At 36.8% G+C, this 20,276-nt stretch overlaps 1 protein-coding gene across 3 annotated transcripts in view; it reads right to left on the bottom strand.

Annotated features, from left to right (window-relative positions):
* PLA2G4A (phospholipase A2 group IVA) overlaps positions 1-20,276 on the bottom strand; it is a 159,854-nt gene that overhangs the window by 80,338 nt on the left and 59,240 nt on the right. For all 3 annotated transcript variants that reach the window (XM_004028065.3, XM_055378071.2, XM_055378078.2), the window contains 3 exons: positions 15,319-15,467; positions 14,265-14,378; positions 1,452-1,489 (listed from right to left, as the gene is read on the bottom strand). In XM_004028065.3, the coding sequence (XP_004028114.1) occupies positions 1,452-1,489; positions 14,265-14,378; positions 15,319-15,467 (301 nt within the window). The remainder of the gene's footprint in view (positions 1-1,451; positions 1,490-14,264; positions 14,379-15,318; positions 15,468-20,276) is intronic.

The following is a 20,276-nucleotide window of genomic DNA, read 5'->3' on the forward strand; positions in this document are numbered from 1 at the left end:
AAATCTATCAATCACTAACATAATTAGCAAGTAGTAGAATTAAATCTAGGTCTTATTATTCTGGAAGCCATGTTCTCTGTAATATACTGTTCTGTTATACATAATTTTTAAAAAAGAATCATGATTTTTAAAAAATTTTTGAACAGTATAATGACCTAGATGTTTTAAAGATGTCAGTTTTCAAAATCTGGATGAAAATTCAAAAAATTCTGAGTAATTTTATAAATTCAGTAGTAGAATTATGGTTAATTTACTTTTATGCATTATTTTTAACTTTCTAATTAATTCTTTCTTGATTTTATGTTACTTTTAATAGAAGGCATGACATGGAAAATTTTTCTTTGAATAAATTGAATTTTTCTTTGAAAACAATTTCTATTCTAGAGCTGACATAAATTAACATACAAAAAAAGAAGTTTTTAATATTATAAAAATATGTCCTAATTACCTCAGTGAAGACTATTCCCCACTAAACAAAAGCATTACTTCCATAGTCAGTCAAATAACAAGTGTTTCTAATCTCATGCCAAAATATACCACTTTTAAGCAAGAATGAACTTAATACAAAATAATGCAACACAATAACTTGGACTATCCTTTGATATTTGCTGACATATATTAACAGGTTGTGGACATTTATGCCAATCACTTGCTAAGTCAAATCCACATGTTCCAGGGATCAAAATACAATAAATAAATGCCTAAACCCAATGTACCTATTATCATGCATTTGCCAAATCACCAGATGTGAAAATGTTCAATTTGTTTTCGTGGCATTTGTGTAAAATATGTACTAATAACTTTGGTCAAATCAAGTTCAACAGGGAAGTTCAAAGAGATGCAGAGGGGTTAAGGGAACTCATTATTACATTAGAGATCACTTAGATCAAGGCAGACTTGCCTCCCCTAAAATTTTCCGTTTGAAAATAAGTACGATTCCCTAACGTTCAGTTTTGGAGGCCATTTTGAAAGAGCAGTATGCTTCATGGAACATTATTAGTAGTAGTCCGGCTGGGTCACTATGAATAAAATCAGTCTCAATTTTAAAAATTATTATATAGTTTCTGTTTAAGTTCACTTCTATGTTTTTGAATATCTACCTGAATCAACAATAGAAGATGCGCTTAAATAACTGCATTCATTTCTATGGGAATAGATGTACGACTAGAAGGAGGACTCTTTCAAAAAGCACTTATTCTGACATGATTATATGACCCTAAACTATTGGAAAAATAAGCAAAGCATATTAAAATATAAGAATAATGAATATAAGAATATGTTTGTAAAGATTTTGTAGCTATTAACAGATAACTAAAGAAAAGCAAAGTAAACATAATGCACTTCTATATGTTCACAGCTGCAGAATTTTTTATAAAAAAATTCCTTAACAATTAAAATAAATTAGTGGATCACTCACAATATTTCTCATCCAACTAAATAAATGCACTTACCAAACTTCAAGAGACATTTCTAGAACCATTTCAGTGACCTAAAAAAAGACATGTTAATCAGATTAGGTCATAAAGTAGATATGTGTTTTATATAATGGAAACAAACTCAAAATAAATTTTGAGTGCCAGATTATTTTTAATCAAAAAAACAAAACCCTAAAGATAAAAGTAACACAGCTCCATGAAGACCCTAAACTACAGGCGTATTTCAGTAAACCAACTTTTTGGTATTTTTTTTGTAAGTCTACTTAGTATGTCATTTTAGCAAACACAAGAATTATCTCTGCCTGGTTGTTTTCCTCCCTCAGTAAAATAAAGTAGCTCACCACAACTACTATTTGCAAAATATAAAAAGTGCCTGAGATATAAAAACTACTGAGATGTTGTGTCTATTATTTAGGAGCTGCCTCAGGCCACAAAATCAGAAGCTGTAATGGCCCAGAGGTTAGAATCAACCTGGGTGAAAGTTCACACATGTGTAATTGAGACAAGTGCAGGCTGTAGTAAGCTGAAAATACAACACCCATTCATGGCAGGCAGTAGGACCTAGGATCCAGCCAACCGTAGTTGACTCGGGAAACATCTACTAATGAGATCTGGAGCCTCTGGTTTTTATTTATTTCAACACTATTTGAGCCTATCAAACATATTGAAGGAGGACATCCTGCCAGAGAGACAATTTTTGTGTAAAGGAAAAGAAAATGATTAACATCCACTTAAGATATTAAGAGTTGTCTTTCCAGAGACTGTAAATCTGTTGTACAGAAAGGCCTTTTCAATATTATCCCTGGTGTTAGCTATGAAAAATGTAATTGTAGATTGTTATGAGAACCAAACGAGAAAATGCTTTGAAAGTTGCTATACAATTGTAAATGTGTTATTATTTTTATTGTATCAGGTTACCATAAGAACATAGATAGAGCTAACTTGTTCAATAACTTCAAGTAGAACAGAACTAGGATATACCTCTTGAAGTGTGAAGAGGAAATTTTTAGAATCAACATAAAATGCTATAGATTATTAGATTTACCCTCTTGAGTTTCAAGGAAGGGAAAAACACAGACTAGAAGGAGGTTTCCAAAAGGTTAAAATAAGTTCATAGATGATTGATTCTCAGTGCTGAATTTTATGAGTAAGCAAAAGGTATTGAAATCATCTATACAAAAATTTGCCTCTCTCACTAAACTGTAAGCTCTGTCTTATATAGGTTCCTATTACTAGTCCATTGTATAGTATTTGGCATACAACAGATAACACATATTTGTCAAATTACTGTTCGTTTGTGTGTGTGTGTGTGTGTGTGTGTGAGGAGGAGTAGTGCATCAGGCAATCTTTTCTCGTCAAGAAATAGCTGATTACTATTGGGGAGAAAATCATGGGATGGTCTGACCCAGACAACAGTTCCTATATATAGAATTCTATGAGCATTCATTCATCAAAGAAGCATATACATATTTTTAAAGTTAATAAACTAATTGAGAATCCCAGGACAAATTGAATAATGCATGTTCAGATGAATGTAAAGTCAAAGGGTGATTGGCTACCAAACAGACAATGCAATTTAGAAGAAAGCAAGATATGGGTAAAGCATGGTCTTTTTTTTTTTTTTCAAGAAATACACAAAAATTGCCCTTAAAATGATACTAGATTTAATGTTTTTATCTCCAGAGGGTAAAGCCATCGTGAGTGGATGGAAATAACATTAACAATTACAACTCTATGTAGAGTTTTCTAATAAATGGAAAGATTCAAGGCCTCTTTCATTGTGCCGTCTCATGACAGAAAGTGCTCAAGAAAATGCTGGTTTCCCAGCTGGCAGGTCTCCAAGCAATTTATTAATTACATATCCAATGTTTGGCTGGGTGTGGTGGCTCACACCTGTAATCCCAGCACTTTGGGAGACCAAGGCAGGTGGATCACCTGATGTCAGGAGTTCGAGACCAGCCTGGCTAACATGGCAAAATCCCATCTCTACTAAAAATACAAAAATTAGCCAGGCATGGTGGCCCATGCTTGTAATCTCAGCTACTCGGGAGGCTGAGGTAGGAGAATCACTTGAACCCAGCAGGCGGAGGTTGCAGTGAGCTGAGATCGCGCCACTGTACTCCAGCCTAGGCAACAAGAGCAAAAATTCTGTCTCAAAAAAAAAATATATATATATATATCCATGCCTGTTTGTTCTGACAGCTCCATGAATAAAAGGAAAATCAACAATGCTGCATTTATAGTCAAATTTGTCTTCTCCATTAGCACACACTTTGTATATCTACCAACATTTCTTGGCTAAGACATTCATGATCCTGGATGGAGTGACAAGACTCTTTAAACAAAGGCAGGATAACGGAAGAGAAGGCACAGGATTTTTCTGCCATTTTGAATGTTACAGGCTGTGCTGCCAAGGTTCTTGTCACACAGATTAGGATCCTCACTTCCACATTGCCCAAGTGGGTCACCCACAACCAGGAGGAAATTTAAAATCCTCTTGCTTGGTGCACTATGTTCAGACATGCTATGCATGATAAGCTTGATATTTGTAATCTCTCTGCACCTTTTACCTAGAACATGTCATTCAGATAAAAACATGTACTTCCTGTGAGGCATTAAACAATTACTGTAAACTTCTTCCCACACACGGCATAAAGCATCTCTGCGTTACAGGCTTCCACGCTGCTTGTATTATTAGGGCAATTAGAAAGAAGAATGATCACCTCTTCCAGGCTTCCCCCAACACCCTAATACTTAGCTTAGAGCTAGAACTAATTAGAACTCCACCTTTTTTAGGAAGAAGTTGGTTGTGTCCATTATGTATTCTTGTGAAAAGCAGCAATGTCATCTTTAAATTCCCCAGTGGAAAGCAATTTTAGATGTTTACAACTGGAGATTTTCAGTTAAAGGAGAGTGTGGAGAACTGGAGGAGACAAACTATAAAAACTAAAAGCCATTTCAGCCTTTCAAATAATTTTTAAAGGATCTAACCCACTAATTATCTTGAAAACTCTCCAGAGTCATTTTGAAATAATGAAGCTTAAAGCAACAAGCATAGTGCCTGAAAATAAGGAAGTGCTTTAAAACAGCAGTCCCCAACCTTTTTGGCACCAGGGACCGGTTTTGTGGAAGACAATTTTAACATGGACCAGGGTGGCGGGGTAGGAGCAGGGATGGTTTTGTGGTTCGAGTGCATTACATTTATTGTGCACTTTATTTATATTATTATTACATTGTAATATATAATGAAATAATTATACAACTCACCATAACATAGAATCAGTGGGAGCCCTGAGCTTGCTTCCTGCAACTAAGCCTTCCATGTGGGGGTGAAGGGGGACAGTGACAGATCCTCAGGCATTAGATTCTCATAAGGAGCATGAACCTAGATCCTTCACACTTGTAGTTCACAATAGAGTTCATGCTCCTGTGAGAATGTAATGCCACCGCTGATCTTACAGGAGGCGGAGCAGCAATGCGAGTGATGGGGAGCTACTGTAAATACAGATGAAGCTTTGCTCCTTCGTCCAACTCTCACCTCCTGCTGCGGAGCCTAGGTCCTAACTTGCCATAGACCAGAACCAGGGGTTGGGGACCCCTGCTTTAAAATGATTATTAAAAAAGATGCATATAGCAAAATAATTTCAAACTTGAGAATCTATCCTATTAGTAAAGGGTTCTTCAAATATGCTACGACTTCCCTTATGTACTCCAATATTTACAACATTTACTTTCAATAAAACATTATTTTGAATTCTGATCCCTAATTTACTCTTTTTTTTTTTCTAGGTAGAAACAAACAGCAATTAATCATCATATTGATTCAATCATTATTCACATCTTTCAAGAGAATTACATAGTATGTTCTGCTTTATCCATATTTACTTGACCTGTGCAGGATAATAAATAAAGTCATTTTTAAAGGGTCAATTTTACTTAGAATCATGTTTCCGTACATTGTACCTCAATCGTGTAAGGAAGGAACAGGATGTGGATCTGACAAGGAGGAAATCCAAGTGCAAAGCAGAAATTACAACCCTATCAATACATGCAAACTCACATCTAATAAATTCTGCATGTTTAAAAGTTGAATAAGACACTGGTAAAATCATTTTTCTTTTTCTTTTCTTTTTTTTTTTTTTTTTTGAGCAATAAAGCTTTTTAAGCACTAGGGTGTAGGCGGACTGAGTCCGAAAAAGGAGTCAGCAAGGGGAGATAGGGGAGATAGGGGTGGGGCAGTTTTATAGGATTTGCGTAGATAGTAGAAAATTACAGTTAAAGGGGATTGTTCTCTTGTGGGCAGGGGCGGGGGTCACAAGGTGCTCGGTGGGGAGCTCCGGAGACTTATTGTCCAGGAGAAGGAATGTCACAAGGTAATGTCATCAGTTAAGGCAGGAACTGGCCATTTTCACTTCTTTTGTCGTTCTTCAGTTGCCTCAGGCTACCTGGATGTATACGTGCAATTAATAAGAAAAACAAAACAAAATAGTGGTGAAGTGTTGAGGCAGCAAAAATTTTGGGGGGTGGTATGGAGAGATAATGGGCGATGTTTCTCAGGGCTGCTTCGAGCGGGACTAGGGGCGGCATGGGAACTAGAGTGGGAGAGATTAAACTGAAGAAAGATTTTGTGATAAGGGGTGATATTGTGGGGTTGTTAGAAGGAGCAGTTGTCGTATAGAATGATTGGTGATGGCCTGGATGTGGTTTTGTATGAATTGAGAATCATTTTTCAATATACAGTCATGTACTGCATAGTGATGTTTTAATGATGAAACATATTTGCAATAGTGGTCCCCATAAGATTATAATGCTATATTTTTATTGTATCTTTTGTACGTTTAGATATGTTTGTTTACATATGCAAATACTTACCATTGTGCTGCAAATGCCTATTGTATTCAGTGCAGTAACGTGCTATACAGGCTTACAGCTTAGGAGCAATAGGCTACACCATATAGCCTAGGTGTATAGCAGGCTGTACCATCTAGGTTTGTGTAAGCACACTTTATGATGTTCACACAATAATGAAGTCACCTAAGGATGCATTTCTCAGCATGTATCCCCACTGTTAAGCAACATATAGCTACACATAATATTTTTAGTAAAACAAATTAGCTTTTCCTACCGTGAATCATCTAATCCATTACCCAAGATTTCAGGATAATTGTGTCCACCCCCCAAACCCACACACACAAAAAAATTGTTCTTAACAGACTTGAAAGACTTTTAAAGACCATTGTCTTCCCTGTGGCCACATTCCACACTCTCATAGTTTCCTCCTTACATTTGATGATAATCTCATGTTGCTTAATTTAAGGTCCTTTTTCCTACATGGACATCAGTGGAAATTCTGAAGATCTGGGTAACCATTAGCTTTCATACAATAAAACCAGAGTTCCTAAAGCATTACTACCAAACCACTCTATTACCTCTTTTTTCTCAGACTAACTTTTCTCTTTTAAACTTCATTACTTTCACTACTCCTGTCTGAGCACTTCCCAGGTTTATAGCACCTTCTGTAAGTGAATTCATATATTCATTCATCCAAAAATGATTCAAGTGCCTAATGTGTGCCAGGATGGGTACACAATGGTAAATAAGCTAGTCACGTTCTACTCCATGGTAGAACTTACCATCCAACAGAGGAATCCCAAGAATGCAAGAGCATTCTGAAACACTCTAAAATTTAAAAGTTATAAATTGTCATAAAAGTCATAAAAGTCTCACTTGTTTCAATTGTTAGTGACCCAAAATAAAAATGCATTCTCTATTAAAGCCAGGAATTACTTGAGCCACATTTGAACTCTGTCCTGCAACAATATCTAACAGTTTTAACATCTTAGCGAAAGGTCTCTCAAATTTCTCACAAAATTACATCGTTCTCTTGTTTTCCTTCCAAACTCCACTTTGTCTCAATAACTTACGTAAATTGCAGTCTTTGTTTTCAAACATCAATACATGGTTTTCCAATGACATCATCCTGAGACTAACAACATTCTGAATTCAGCCATAAAAACTCCCTTCTTTTTTTCAGCTTTATCACTATCTCTTCTATGGAACTATCTTATTCATTTTCAAGTTGCACTCATGAATAAGCAACAATCAAAGAAAGCAATCAGCCAAAATCAGATAGATGCCACAGGAGCCACGAGGAATGGCTATTTTTAACATCAACTTCTAAATACAGATGGCAAACTAAAACACAAGGTCAACTTAGAGACAACTTTCCTCAAAGTATTGGCCAAAACAAACTAATTTCATCCAGAGAAATAAAGAAGCATAATCTTATCTGTGTTGCTTCTAAGCCTAGGCATTTCCATGATTCTTTTGAAGTGGGCTACTTTCCTTACACAAAACACTCTAAATTCTGAAGATTCTAGACCTTCCCACTTTAAAATGGGCCACTATAACCCCAAACCACATTTGACATATTCAGTCATGAGTGACTGGCACATTCTGAACTATCCTGAAATAAATGATCACTGCATTGATAAGCTCTACCTTTAGTATTTAAATAACAAGTTCATTTTGGTCAGTAAGTTCAAACAAATAAGTATGTTTGATATCCAGTTAAATCAGCTTCATAAAGCACATGACACACATTTAGTTAAATCTGGTCAATTATAATTAGAGTGAGAATATTTAATAGTTATTTAGTGTTTAATGGGCCAGGAAGTATCTTAATATGTTTTATGCATTAACCTATTTAATTATAACCACAACCTAAGAGGTAGGCACTACATGTAACCCTGTTTTACAGATGAGGATGCACGGCAAAGGCAGAAAAGATAACATGTCCACCATCACATGGTTAATAAGTAGGAGAATCATGATTCCATCTTGGGAAGTGGCCATCTGACTCTGAGTCTGAGTCAAAAGCAGCAGGTTGTGCCAGCATCTCTCAAACAACAACTCCGATGTTCTAAATTTTTGACTCCAACAAATACAATTTAACCCAGATTTTATCAATGGCAGCCCTAAAATTGTCTTTCTCCTCCAAAAAACAAAGTTATAAAAGTTGAGTGATAAAATCACCGTCTAAGAAAGAGCTGAATTCACTGTAATTCAGCTTTCCACCTTCAGCGGATCCTCACTGCTTCCAAGCAATCATTGCATTCAACTCTACTTGACACATTAAAGCTGTGCCAAGTGTGACTTTCCTCAAGTCACCCTGCACTCGCCATTCTAGTCACTTTCCACAGAAGCAGTCTGTGGTAAGCTGCACCCACCTTTTCATTTTCAGTATCAACATTCTTGGTATCTCTACCTGCTAACTTTGCTTGCTAATGCTTCTGAGGAAAAAGCCAGAAGTTCCCTCTCAGTTCCCCATTACCTGGTCACGAACCTTCCATAAACCACTACTGTAAGTAAGATAACATCAGAACTCTTACATCTCACATTTCTGCTCTGCCATGGTCTCATCCCAGTGTACCTCTTCTTCCTTCATGAATGGATGATCTGTTCCCATCAAACTTGTCTAGGCACGGTTTCCCAAACATGCTCTGTCCTTTCTAGTCCAGTGCCTTCAAATAGGCTGTTCTCTTCACCAGGACTACCTTCTGCCCCTTTAGAGACCCAACCACCTCAACCACACCCTTTCTTTAAGGACATGCCTAAGCCACTGATGTCCACTGTCACCCGCAATGATCCTGCTCCCCCAGCCCTGTCTTCACCTCTCTGACCTTATCTCCTCCCGGTCTCCCTCCCAGTCTTTCCTTGTGCTCCAGCCACACTCTCCTGCTTGCTGTTACTCATCTTGCCAGGCCAACTCTGCTTCAGAGCCTTTCTACTTGGAGTGCCTTCTGTCCTCAGATATCCTCAAAGATGCCTTTCTTAACTAAATTTTTGGAACTGCCTTTGTGACCCCTTTACACACATATACACACTGTCCCATTCTCTGCCCCTAGTTTAGTTAGCACTTGTCCTTATCATCATCTGGCAGGAGTATCTTTTACATATTTACCTTTTCATCTGCTTTTCATCTGTCTCGCTAAGTAGAATGTAAGTTTCCTGAGGGTAGGGATTCTTGTTCATTCTGTTCACTGCTGAAATAGGCAGTGCCTAAAGAGTGTCTACCACATAGTGAGGGCTCAATAGTTATTTGTCAAATGAATGAATTAATGAATAAATAATTTCTTCTTATGACTCACTGCACACATTGCCTGCACTGTCCATTTATTATACATAAATATGAAACTCTAGTTAATGATACACTGAAGTTTGTAGGGGTAAAGTATACTGTTGTTGGCCACCTGCTTTTAAATGTATCAGAAAAGTAAGTTTTTTTGGTAAAATGGTAGTTATAGAATCTAGGTGGCAGTTATATGATGTTCACTGTATAAATCTTTCAACTTTTTCTATGTCGAACATTTTTATAATAAAATTTAAAGAATAATAATGCTTTAGAGAGGTCTCCTCTGACTATACAAATTTCAGTTGCCCACCAACTGTTTTCTGTTGCATACCTTTATTTTCTTCACAGTATTTCTCATTAGCTGATGGTGTGTCCATCATTCTTTTGCTCATCATTGCCTGTTTACTTTCCCTATTAGAATGCAAGCTCCCTGGAGAGTTCCCAGGATACTGTCTATCACCTAGAATACTGCCTGGAACATAACAGTTGTTTAATAATACTTCTCAAGTAAATCAATGAATAGATACCCCATGATACTGCTTATTATTACCTGTCAGTTTACACATGAAAGTATACTTTCCAAACAGATTCTTAGTTCCTTGAAAATTGTACTTTTGTGCAGTTTTTTTAAATATTTAGCAACATTTTAGGAGCACAATAGAGGCTTATATTCTTCTCATATTAATAACACAATCTATTTTCAAGTTAGTATCTTTAAATTATATAATACTATATAAATGATAGATTTTTATTCTTGCATTATTATCATTTAGCTTCCATATCTGTAAAATGAGAAGAACTGGAAGCTTTTGGGTGAAGAAGGCCAAATGAAAATAAGGTATTGTACTTATAAGTGCAAGCTAAACATTGGGTACACAGGAACATAATGATGAGAAAAATAGACACTGGAGACTCCAAAAGTAAGGAGAGAAGGAGAGGAGCAAGAGTTGAAAAACTACCTATTGGATACCATGTTCACTACTTGGATGACAGGATCATTAGAAGCCCAAACCTTAGTATCATGCAACATACCCATATAACAAACCTGTACATGTACCTCCTGAACCTAACGTAAAAAATAAAACAGGCTGGGTGTGGTGGTGCATGCCTGCAATCCCAGCACTTTGGGAGGCTGAGGCAGGAGGATAACTTGAGGTTACGAGTTTGAGACCAGCCTGGCCAACATGGTGAAACCCCGTCTCTACTAAAAATACAAAAATTAGCCAGGCGTGATGGCACGTGCCTGTAATCTCAGCTACTTGGGAGGCTGAGACACGGGAATGGCTTGAACTTGGGAGGCAGAGGTTGCAGTGAAGCAAGATTGTACCACTGCACTCCAGCCTGGGCAACAGAGCGAGACCCTGTCTCACAAAATAAATAAAAATAAAAATAAAATATTTTTAAAAGAAGAGAAGTATTCTTTCTAGATCATAGAATTTTACAAATTAGAAAGGAGCTTAGAAAAATTTAATCCAACCCTTCATTTTACAGATGAAGAAAATAAGACTCAGAAAGAAAGGATAACAATTCAAACATTCTGGAGAGCTATGAATGACAGAGACAAAACGAGGGTCCATTCTCTCAATTCCCAGTTTCGACTCCAAGTGAATAAAGCAGGGCCCTGGGAATCTGCCCATCTCCATTTGGAAGCTCCTGTTATTTCTCCAGCTGTCTCCTAGACACAGAAATCACTCTATGTTGACTCAGTATTAACGTTTGGATGACAAAACTATGAAAGAGTTTTTGCTAATACTATTTTGCCTTGAAGAATTTGTTTACTCTTCACCAAATCTAAGTGCTGTTTTTCCTCCACTGTGTTGCCATAACCATCTTCAAGGCTTACATCTCTTCTCTCCCATTGCTCCCTCACCAACTTCTCTGTCTTACAACCTCTGTAAACACTGTAGAAAGATCATCAGGAAGACTGGGATTCCAAGCTGAGGGCAGAGGCTGGATAGCTGGGTGGCTGGCACAGGGCACTCCCACATGATCTGAGGAACAAGCAGGGGACTCTCCCCTTAGCCATCATGCTTACTTCTGTCCCAACTACCCCTGCAGCTCAAAGGATTATCATTCAGATAAAACTACAAAGAAGTCTGAAAACAGAGTAATGAAGAAAAGCCTGCTTGGACAACTATTTTCTCAGGCACGCTAAAAAAAATAGTTACATAATCTTCTTTAAATTCAGGAATGTGGAAAGCCTTTTTAGAGCCCTAGGGATTACACATCTAGCCATAGGAAATGACAGAGGAGAGGAAATGAATGTTGTCCACAATATCTTCTCTCAAAAACAGTCTTTGTATCATGGACTAAAGTGAAGAAAGAAAAGAAAAATGATTTCAGGAGGTCCAATCCATGCTTCCAAAGCCCTCAACAGGCATTTACTGAGAGCCTATGCTAGCAACATGCAATAGCTAAGGCCTGAAGATTTTAGCCTTTGACCACCTCTACACTCTCTTCCCTATGATTCAGCAAAATGGATCTGCCAAGCCCTTTATCTTGCTATGCCCCAGCTTGCTTTCTTCTTTCAAGACTCTGGCCTTCAGCAATCTGTTCTGCCCAGAATGCTCATAACTACTTTACTGATGAAATCCTGCTCTTTTCTTAAGGTGTAATAACAGCAACAATGACAAGTAACATTTATATAGTGCCTAATATGTACCAGAAACTGTTCTAAGCCCTGTATGTATACATGTGCACATCTATATGTTTATAGTATCGATATATTTAATCACTTATTTTAATTACTTTATAGTATTAACATACTTTTAATCACTTTCAATCACTTATTGAATTATATGTTTAATATATAAACTAAATAATATGTCAGTATATACTGAACAATAAAATATATCAAATTATAATGAAATGTATTCATATGTAATATACATTATATTATATATTATCATATACATGTATTATATATACATAAATAAAATTAACTTGCTTAATCATAATGATTCCCTTAGAAAATATTACTTCCATTTTACAGATGATTAAACTGAGGAACAGAAGAGTTAAGTGTTATTTTCCCAGAATAAAACAGATGGCAAGGAACAGAACTGGAATTTAAACACCAAACAGCCTGTCTTTCAATGCCAAAGTGTTAACCACAGTTCACTGTTCAACTTGTTCAAAATCAGCTACTGCTATGGAGGCATCCCTAGCCTCCTCTCACAACACAATCGTTCTTTATTCTGCCTTCCCATAGCACTCTATACATGTCTCATTGGTACTTACCTCACTGTCTGGGGATTTCTTTTTATCACACGTATGTATCTCCCTACTTCCACTTCTCATTTCAACCTTTACTCACCTCCTTCCCAGAGGGAGATAATTGAGGGAAGAACTTCCTGTACCTTATTCTCTATATTCCTTGAACAAAACACAATGGCTGGCACACAGCAGATCTTCAATAAATGTTTGTAAAAGGAATGAATGAAATAGCTTTAAAAGGGGTCGACAGAATTGTGGTGAGTGCATCTCTCGGCATGAGACAGAAGAAATGCTTTCTGCAACAGGTGGAAGCACCAAGGAGTGCATGGGCCAGAGCATCCTCAAGGTACCTGGGCCATTCTGATTGCATGGACTAGTCAAGAAGCTCATTTGGGCTAAGTTGGTTTCTAAATAGGTACACATTCATTCCATAAATGTCATCTATGTAATTAATTCTGTAGGCACATTTAATCAGTATTTCAAGTTTCCTGACTTAGAGGATTTTCGTTTACAAGAGGAAAATGAAAAATTGAACAGTATAAATAATGTAGTCCCAATGAATACCACAGATAATTATCATGGAGGCTCAAAGGAGGAAGACTCATTTGGGATAGTAACAGGAAAGGCAACATGGAGAAGCTGAGAGTTAAGGGAGAGGTAGGTTGAGGTGAATGGAGGGACTTGGAAAGTCATTCTAAAGATGCGCAGAAACACATTGTCTCTCCCAACAACAAGAAATTAGTATGGTAACCAGCCTTACACATACAGGCCCACCAGTTGTTTACATTTCTTACTACAAACTACTAAATTAGTTTCTTACAGAATTCAAAATCCAATGAGTTTATTCTGTACAAAATTATTTACCTAAGGTTTCATCATTCCAAAATAAACTATAAAAATTTCAGAAATGCAGCAAACCTAGAAAGTCAAAGATAATAATAACCTCCCATCAATCCTTCTGGCCTTTCACTGCTTTGTCCCTATTTACTTGAGGATTCTCTGAGACAGAAATATTCCCCCAGAGAGATTTATTACTAAACATGTGGTTTTGGAATAGTTTGAATTTCCTAACATTTTCCATTGAGTTTGTTTACTTGTTCTCTCTCTCTCTCTCTCTCTCTCTCCCCCCCCCCCAGCTCTCAGATTTTGCATGTCTTTTTATCCTCCCCAATTTTTTGTATTAAATTTTGCCATTGGAGTCCAAAGGCATTGCTGAATCCCGATGTCATCATTTGGAGCAACAAAGGAGATTAAAGCCTTAGTAGTGTTTGGTATAATACCTCAACCAAAGTTTATAGATGTCAGAATAATTTTTAAAATTAGGACAAAAAGTAAAAAGAAAAACAAAATTTTCTCTTTAAAAAGCAAACATTCTATAAACAAATAAATACAATTTTCCAAGTGTTAAACCCAACTTCCCAGAATCAATAGACTTTATCTAACATAAGGTTGGAATATAATTCTGCAGTGTTACTTACTTGGTTGAAAATAAAAGGAACTTCTTTCTTCTCTCCCACCTTCATAGAAGATACAGTAAATGTTGCTGTCCCTAGAGTTTCATCCATGACATAATTGGCATCCATTAACGTAATCTACAGAGTAAAATGTAAAGCACAAAAATAAAATTTCCCATGGATCTTTGGAAATGACATCTATAATTTCCACCACATTTAAAAAAATGAAGCTCTCAAATGATATTTAAGAGTCCTTTGAAGATCTCAATATTTAATTAGGAACAATACTTTTATCTTTTCCTTTTTTTTTTTTTTTTTTTTGAGACAGGGTCTCACTCACCAGGCTGGAGTGCAGTGGCGGGATCTCGGCTCACTGCAACCTCCACCTCCCAGATTCAAGCGAATCTCCTGCCTCAGCCTCCTGAGTAGCTGGGATTACAGGCAAGCGCCACCACATCCAGCAAATTTTTGTATTTGTAATAGAGACAGGGTCTCACCGTGTTGGCCAGGCTGGTCTCGAGCTCCTGACCTCAAGTGATCTGCCTGCCTTGGTGCTCTGAAAATGCTGTGGGGCGAGCCACAGTGCCCGGCCAATCTTTTCCTTCTGAGTACTGTGTTTGCTATAAGATAATAATTTTTCACATTTTCCTGATTGATTTATTCAATTATCATGTTTTCGAAAACGAAACTTTATCTCCTGTCTACTTTGGAGTATGAGAAAGATATTAATGTAGAAAATCGATACAAATATTTGGGAAAAATTAATTTTCACTTTTTAAAAAGGCAATTTAAAATATTTTTATTCTGTTATACTGGGATTCTCTCCTTATAGCAGAAAATATGTTTTCTTCAAAGCACGTGGGGAGGACAGCAGTTTTCCCAACCCTACCTAACTCCTGTATGTCCTGATAGACACTCATATTACTTGACAGACACCATTTAGATTCTAGTCTACCAAGCTGCCCAGTCTAACTCCAACTATAGCTAACAGGAACAAAAAGGCAGTAAAAGGACAAACTCAAGCATGTCTCTCAACATGAATCACAACCATCTAACAGCATCCAAATGGTTCACTTACCTCCAAAACATTTTCCTGATTAGGATCCAAAATAAATTCAAAGGTCTCATTCCACACAGGGTTTATGTCATTATTGAAATGTCTTGTTCTCTTCCTGCTGTCAGGGGTTGTAGAGATAAAAAGTTCCACATAGGGATCTGGAGTATCAACTACAGATAGTAAACACAAACAAGAAGGAGGTAGAAATGTGATTCATAGTTCCTAATTTTTTTATTAATATATGTTGTCAGTTTATTCTCAATGAATCTGTAGTGATGTATTTAAATGTCTGAGACAAGATAATATACACGTAATAGAAAAACATCATAGGGTAGATACTTTTTACATATGTCGCTGTCCTTCATAATAGTCCTGTGAGAGGGAACTGTTTATTAAGTGATTTATTCAGAATTCCCCCATCTATCTAGAGAGGACAGGTTCACAGCAGTCAACATCTCAGTCAAGCTACTACAGGATGATAACAATGTCACCCAGCTAACGCCAACATGACCTTCACCCAGGACTGTGACAGTGACAAGATCATAGGTTTAAAGCTAGAGACAAATGCACAGACCTACTGTGAACTCATTTTTGACAAAGGTGCCAAGAACATACACTGGGGAAAAAACAGTCTCTTCAATAAATGGTGCTGGGAAAACTGGATCTCCATATGCAGAAGAATGAAGCTAGACTCCTATCTCTTGCCATATACAATAATCAATAAAAATGGATTAAAAATTTAAATGTTAAGATCTCAAAATATAAAACTACAACAAGAAAACATTGGGGAAAATCTCCAGGAGAACAGTCTGGGCAAAAATTTCTTGAGCAATACCACACAGGCACAGACAACCAAAGCAAAAATGGGCAAATGGGATCACATCAAATTAAAAAGCTTTTTTGCACACCAAAGGAAAAAAAATCAACAAAATGAAGAGACAACCCACAGAATGGGAGAAAATATTTGCAAACTACCCATCTGACAAGAAATTAATAACCAGAATATATAAGGAGCTCAAAAAACTGTAGAAAAACATCTAATAATGTAACCAACAAAATGAGCAAATGATTTGAATAGACATTTCTCAAAAGAAGACATACAAATGGGAAACAAGCATATGAAAAGTGCTGAACATCATTAATCATAAGAGAAACGCAAATCAAAATTACAATGAGATCTCATCTCACCTGGATAAAATGGCTTATATCCAGGCAATAACAAATGCTGGCAAGGATGAGGAGAAAAGGGATCTCTTGTATAATGTTGGTGGGAAAGTAAATTAGCACAACCACTATGGAGAATAATTTGGAGGTTCCTCAAAAACCTAAAAATAGAGCTACCATATGACCAAGCAATCCCACTGCTGAGTATATACTCAAAAGAAAGGAATCAGTATACTGAAGAGATATCTGTACTCCTGTGTTTATTGCAGCACTATTTACAATAGCTAAGATTTAGAAGCAACCTAAGTGTCCATCAACAGATGAATGGGTAAATAAAATGTGTTAAAGATACACAATGGAGTGTTACTCAGCCATAAAGAAGAATGAGATCTCGCCATTTGCATGGATGGAACTGGAAGTCATTATCTTAAGTGAAATAAGCCAGGCACAGAAAGACAAACAGCACATATTCTCACTTATTTGTGGGATCTAAGAATCAAAACAGTTGAACCCATGGAGGGGGCAGAAGGATGATTATTACCAGAGGCTGGGAAGGGTAGTAGGGGGCTGGAGGGGAGGTGGGGATGGTTAATGGATACAAAAAAAACACAATAGAAAAATGAATAAGACTTGCTATTTGATAACACAACAGGGTGACGATAGTCAATAATAACCTAATTGTTCACTTAAAAGTAACTAAAAGAGCGTAATTGGATTATTTGCAACAAATCATAAATGCTTCAGAGGATGGATACCCTATTCTCCATGATGTGATTATTTTACACTGCATACCTATATCAAAACATTTCACGTACCCCATAAATATACACCTACTATGTACCCATAAAAATTAAAAAGTAAAAGTAAAAAGTAAAAAAGAAAAAAAAATTGAAAAATACTTTTTTTAAAAAAAAGATTATATTTGTCAATGTTAGAAAAATCATCCTGGTTACTTTATCAGATAAAATAATGGAAGTCATTGTGAGAAGAATATTGTTTATTGTTATAGAGTTGCCTTGTGTGGTTGTACAGGTTGTGCACTGAACAACTTTAAGGGGTGGCACTCATATTAAAAATCAACATGTATTTATTATGGCAATATTCAGATGGAAATGAGGTGTCTCTATGAAGCAACAATTTTTTTCTTTTCCTTTTTTTTTTTTTTTTTTTTTTGAGACAGAGTCTTGCTCTGTTGCCAGGCTGGAGTGCAGTGGCACAATCTCAGCTCACTGCAACCTCAGCCTCCTGGTTCAAGCAATTCTCGTGCCTCAGCCTCCAGAGTAGCTGGGATTACAGGCACATGCCACTATGCCCGGCTAATTTTTGTATATTCAGTAGAGACAGGGTTACACCATGTTGGCCAGGATGGTCTCGATCTCCTGACCTCCTGATCTGCCTGCCTCAGACTTCCGAAGTGCTGGGATTACAGGCATGAGCCACAATGCCCGGCCAGTAACGGTTTTTACTATTTCACATAAATACCCACTTGAATCAGGGTATGATATGTGTGCCCACTGAAATAGAACAAAACAATTGCAAATAAATTATTTTAATTTCCTCCCATTACATATACACTTAGCAACAAAGCGAGTGACCCAAACAGTGCAAGTATTGATCACTCCTTTTTTAGGATTCCACCGAATCCTTTAATGTCTTACAGCAGTGGACACACTATACTTTATGGATGAAATTATACATCTATCTGTCTTTTCCTACAAGACTATAAACAACTTGAGGGCAAAGATCTTGTCTTCCTCAGCTGTACATCTTCAGAAGCTAACAACAGAAAGCTACAATTACAATATTTAAGGTTTCCTAACCTAACGACTTGACTTTCCCGTTTAACAGGTGCTTTTCCATGTGGCCATTATAATTAATAACAAAAACAACAAATAACTAAGTAATGACTACAGGGATCTGTGTTAAGTACTTTACACACATTAGTCTCATTTAAATCTCACAATTGCGCTATAATGTAAGTACTTTATTTTAGTGTTAAAGTAACAGGAACTGAGAAATATTAAGCATTCTGTCCAATATCACATAGCTAATAAGTATCAGGTCAAGTTCTTGAACCTGGGTCATTTGACTACAACAATCATTCTCTTATTACATCATGCTCCTCAGTAACAAAAATTAGATTACAGGATATGGATTCTATGGAAAGAGGAGCTGGAATTAGAGGAAGAGAAAGAGAGGGTGAGCGCAAGAGTGAGGGAGGGGGGAGAGAAGAAGTACAGAGGTCTAAACAAAAAGATCCAACAATTGAAAATAAAGGAAAAGCAAAAATAATAGTTTCTGACTTATTGATTGGGTTTCCCCCCCAAAAAAATTTAAATAGACGTTGTCTGTCAACAACAGCTATGGTCATCAAAAAACGTAATCAATGTCTTTCACTTAATTGTTCAGTATTGCTCCTGGTTCTTTATGTAGTCATCAGCTTCTTTAGATGCATGTGTATGTTTGGTGGTTTTTATTATAAAACGGGAGGATCTACAAACAAGGTATCAGCCTTTGAGGCTGCCTTTAATTTTCCGGCTTGGACCTTATACATCATTGGTAAAGAGCAGTGGGGCAAAAGTGAGAGTGCAACACAAATGCCCAGGGTTATTGTAAAAACATAGACCCCGACCTTCATCCCCAAAGACCCATTATCTGCATATCTGTAGTGGAATTAAGGGCTTGCAATTTTTAACAAATAGTCTAGCTGACACTGATGTAGATCATCTTCTGGTCACACTTTTGATATCCTATTTTAGACAAAAGGGGAAAGCCAGTCATTCTCATTTCTAACTCAGTGCTTATACCTCTCAACAGGACCATGGAATACAAATTAGAAAACAAAAAGATTGAGTGGGAAGGATGATAAGGTGAAATGGGCCAAAGAAGAAGAGAACATGTCATAGGGTAATATTATCACATTTTCAACCAGGAGGTGACTGCTTCTTTTCCTTAACCATGTTTCTACCATATCACCAGTGCTCAGGATTGCAAATCAGAAGTAAAACTCCATATTTAGAATAGCAGTTGGTAGAAAATTATCAAGAAAAATATGTAATTTTAAGGAAAGTATTCAATTAATGCTTCAAATTATGTGTTACAAAACATAGCCCTACATCATCTCATAGGGCCAGATTTTTCTCATAAGGCCAATGCTCTTTTTTTAACCATTTTCCAAGAAGTAATAGAAAAAAAACAAAGCCAAGCAAAAACCAACGTGGAATACAAGAGTGTGTGGGAAAGGGAGGCATGCAAATGGCAAACATCATTCATTCATTCAACAAATACCTGAGTGCCTACTATATGCCAGGCATTTCTCATTCACAAGCAGTTCAGCCTTGATAGGGAGCCAAACACTAAACTGAAAATTCGGATTATGGAAGTGAGTCAAATGTTAATAGCCTAATTTTAGAGGCAAGGTAAATTGAAGATAAGCAGTTACACTACCCCAGTGACTAGTAACTCAGTCACCCAGACTATTACACACAAATAAGGTCAAATCGTAGGTGGGGAAATTGCCTTTTCAGACTTAATCTTTACTTGAATCTTTGGAAAAGAGGAGGGTGAGGTCTTCTTGGCCCAAACAAGAAGGAGCAAGCTGCAAGTGAAGTTCCTTGGAAGGCACCAGATGGGAAAAGGAAGGGACAAATTGAAGCACCATGAGTCAAACCATTATCTACCCATCTTCTCAGCCATTTTAGATTCTCAATGGGTCATATTTTTAACAAATTCTAATTCTGACAAAATGATAAAGAAAATACCATAAAAACAATACCCACACCATGTTTATATATTAAAACATCCACAGACTTTGT

Source organism: Gorilla gorilla, chromosome 1 (genome assembly GCF_029281585.2).
Source record: "Gorilla gorilla gorilla isolate KB3781 chromosome 1, NHGRI_mGorGor1-v2.1_pri, whole genome shotgun sequence".
In the NCBI taxonomy this organism is placed as follows: domain Eukaryota; kingdom Metazoa; phylum Chordata; class Mammalia; order Primates; family Hominidae; genus Gorilla; species Gorilla gorilla.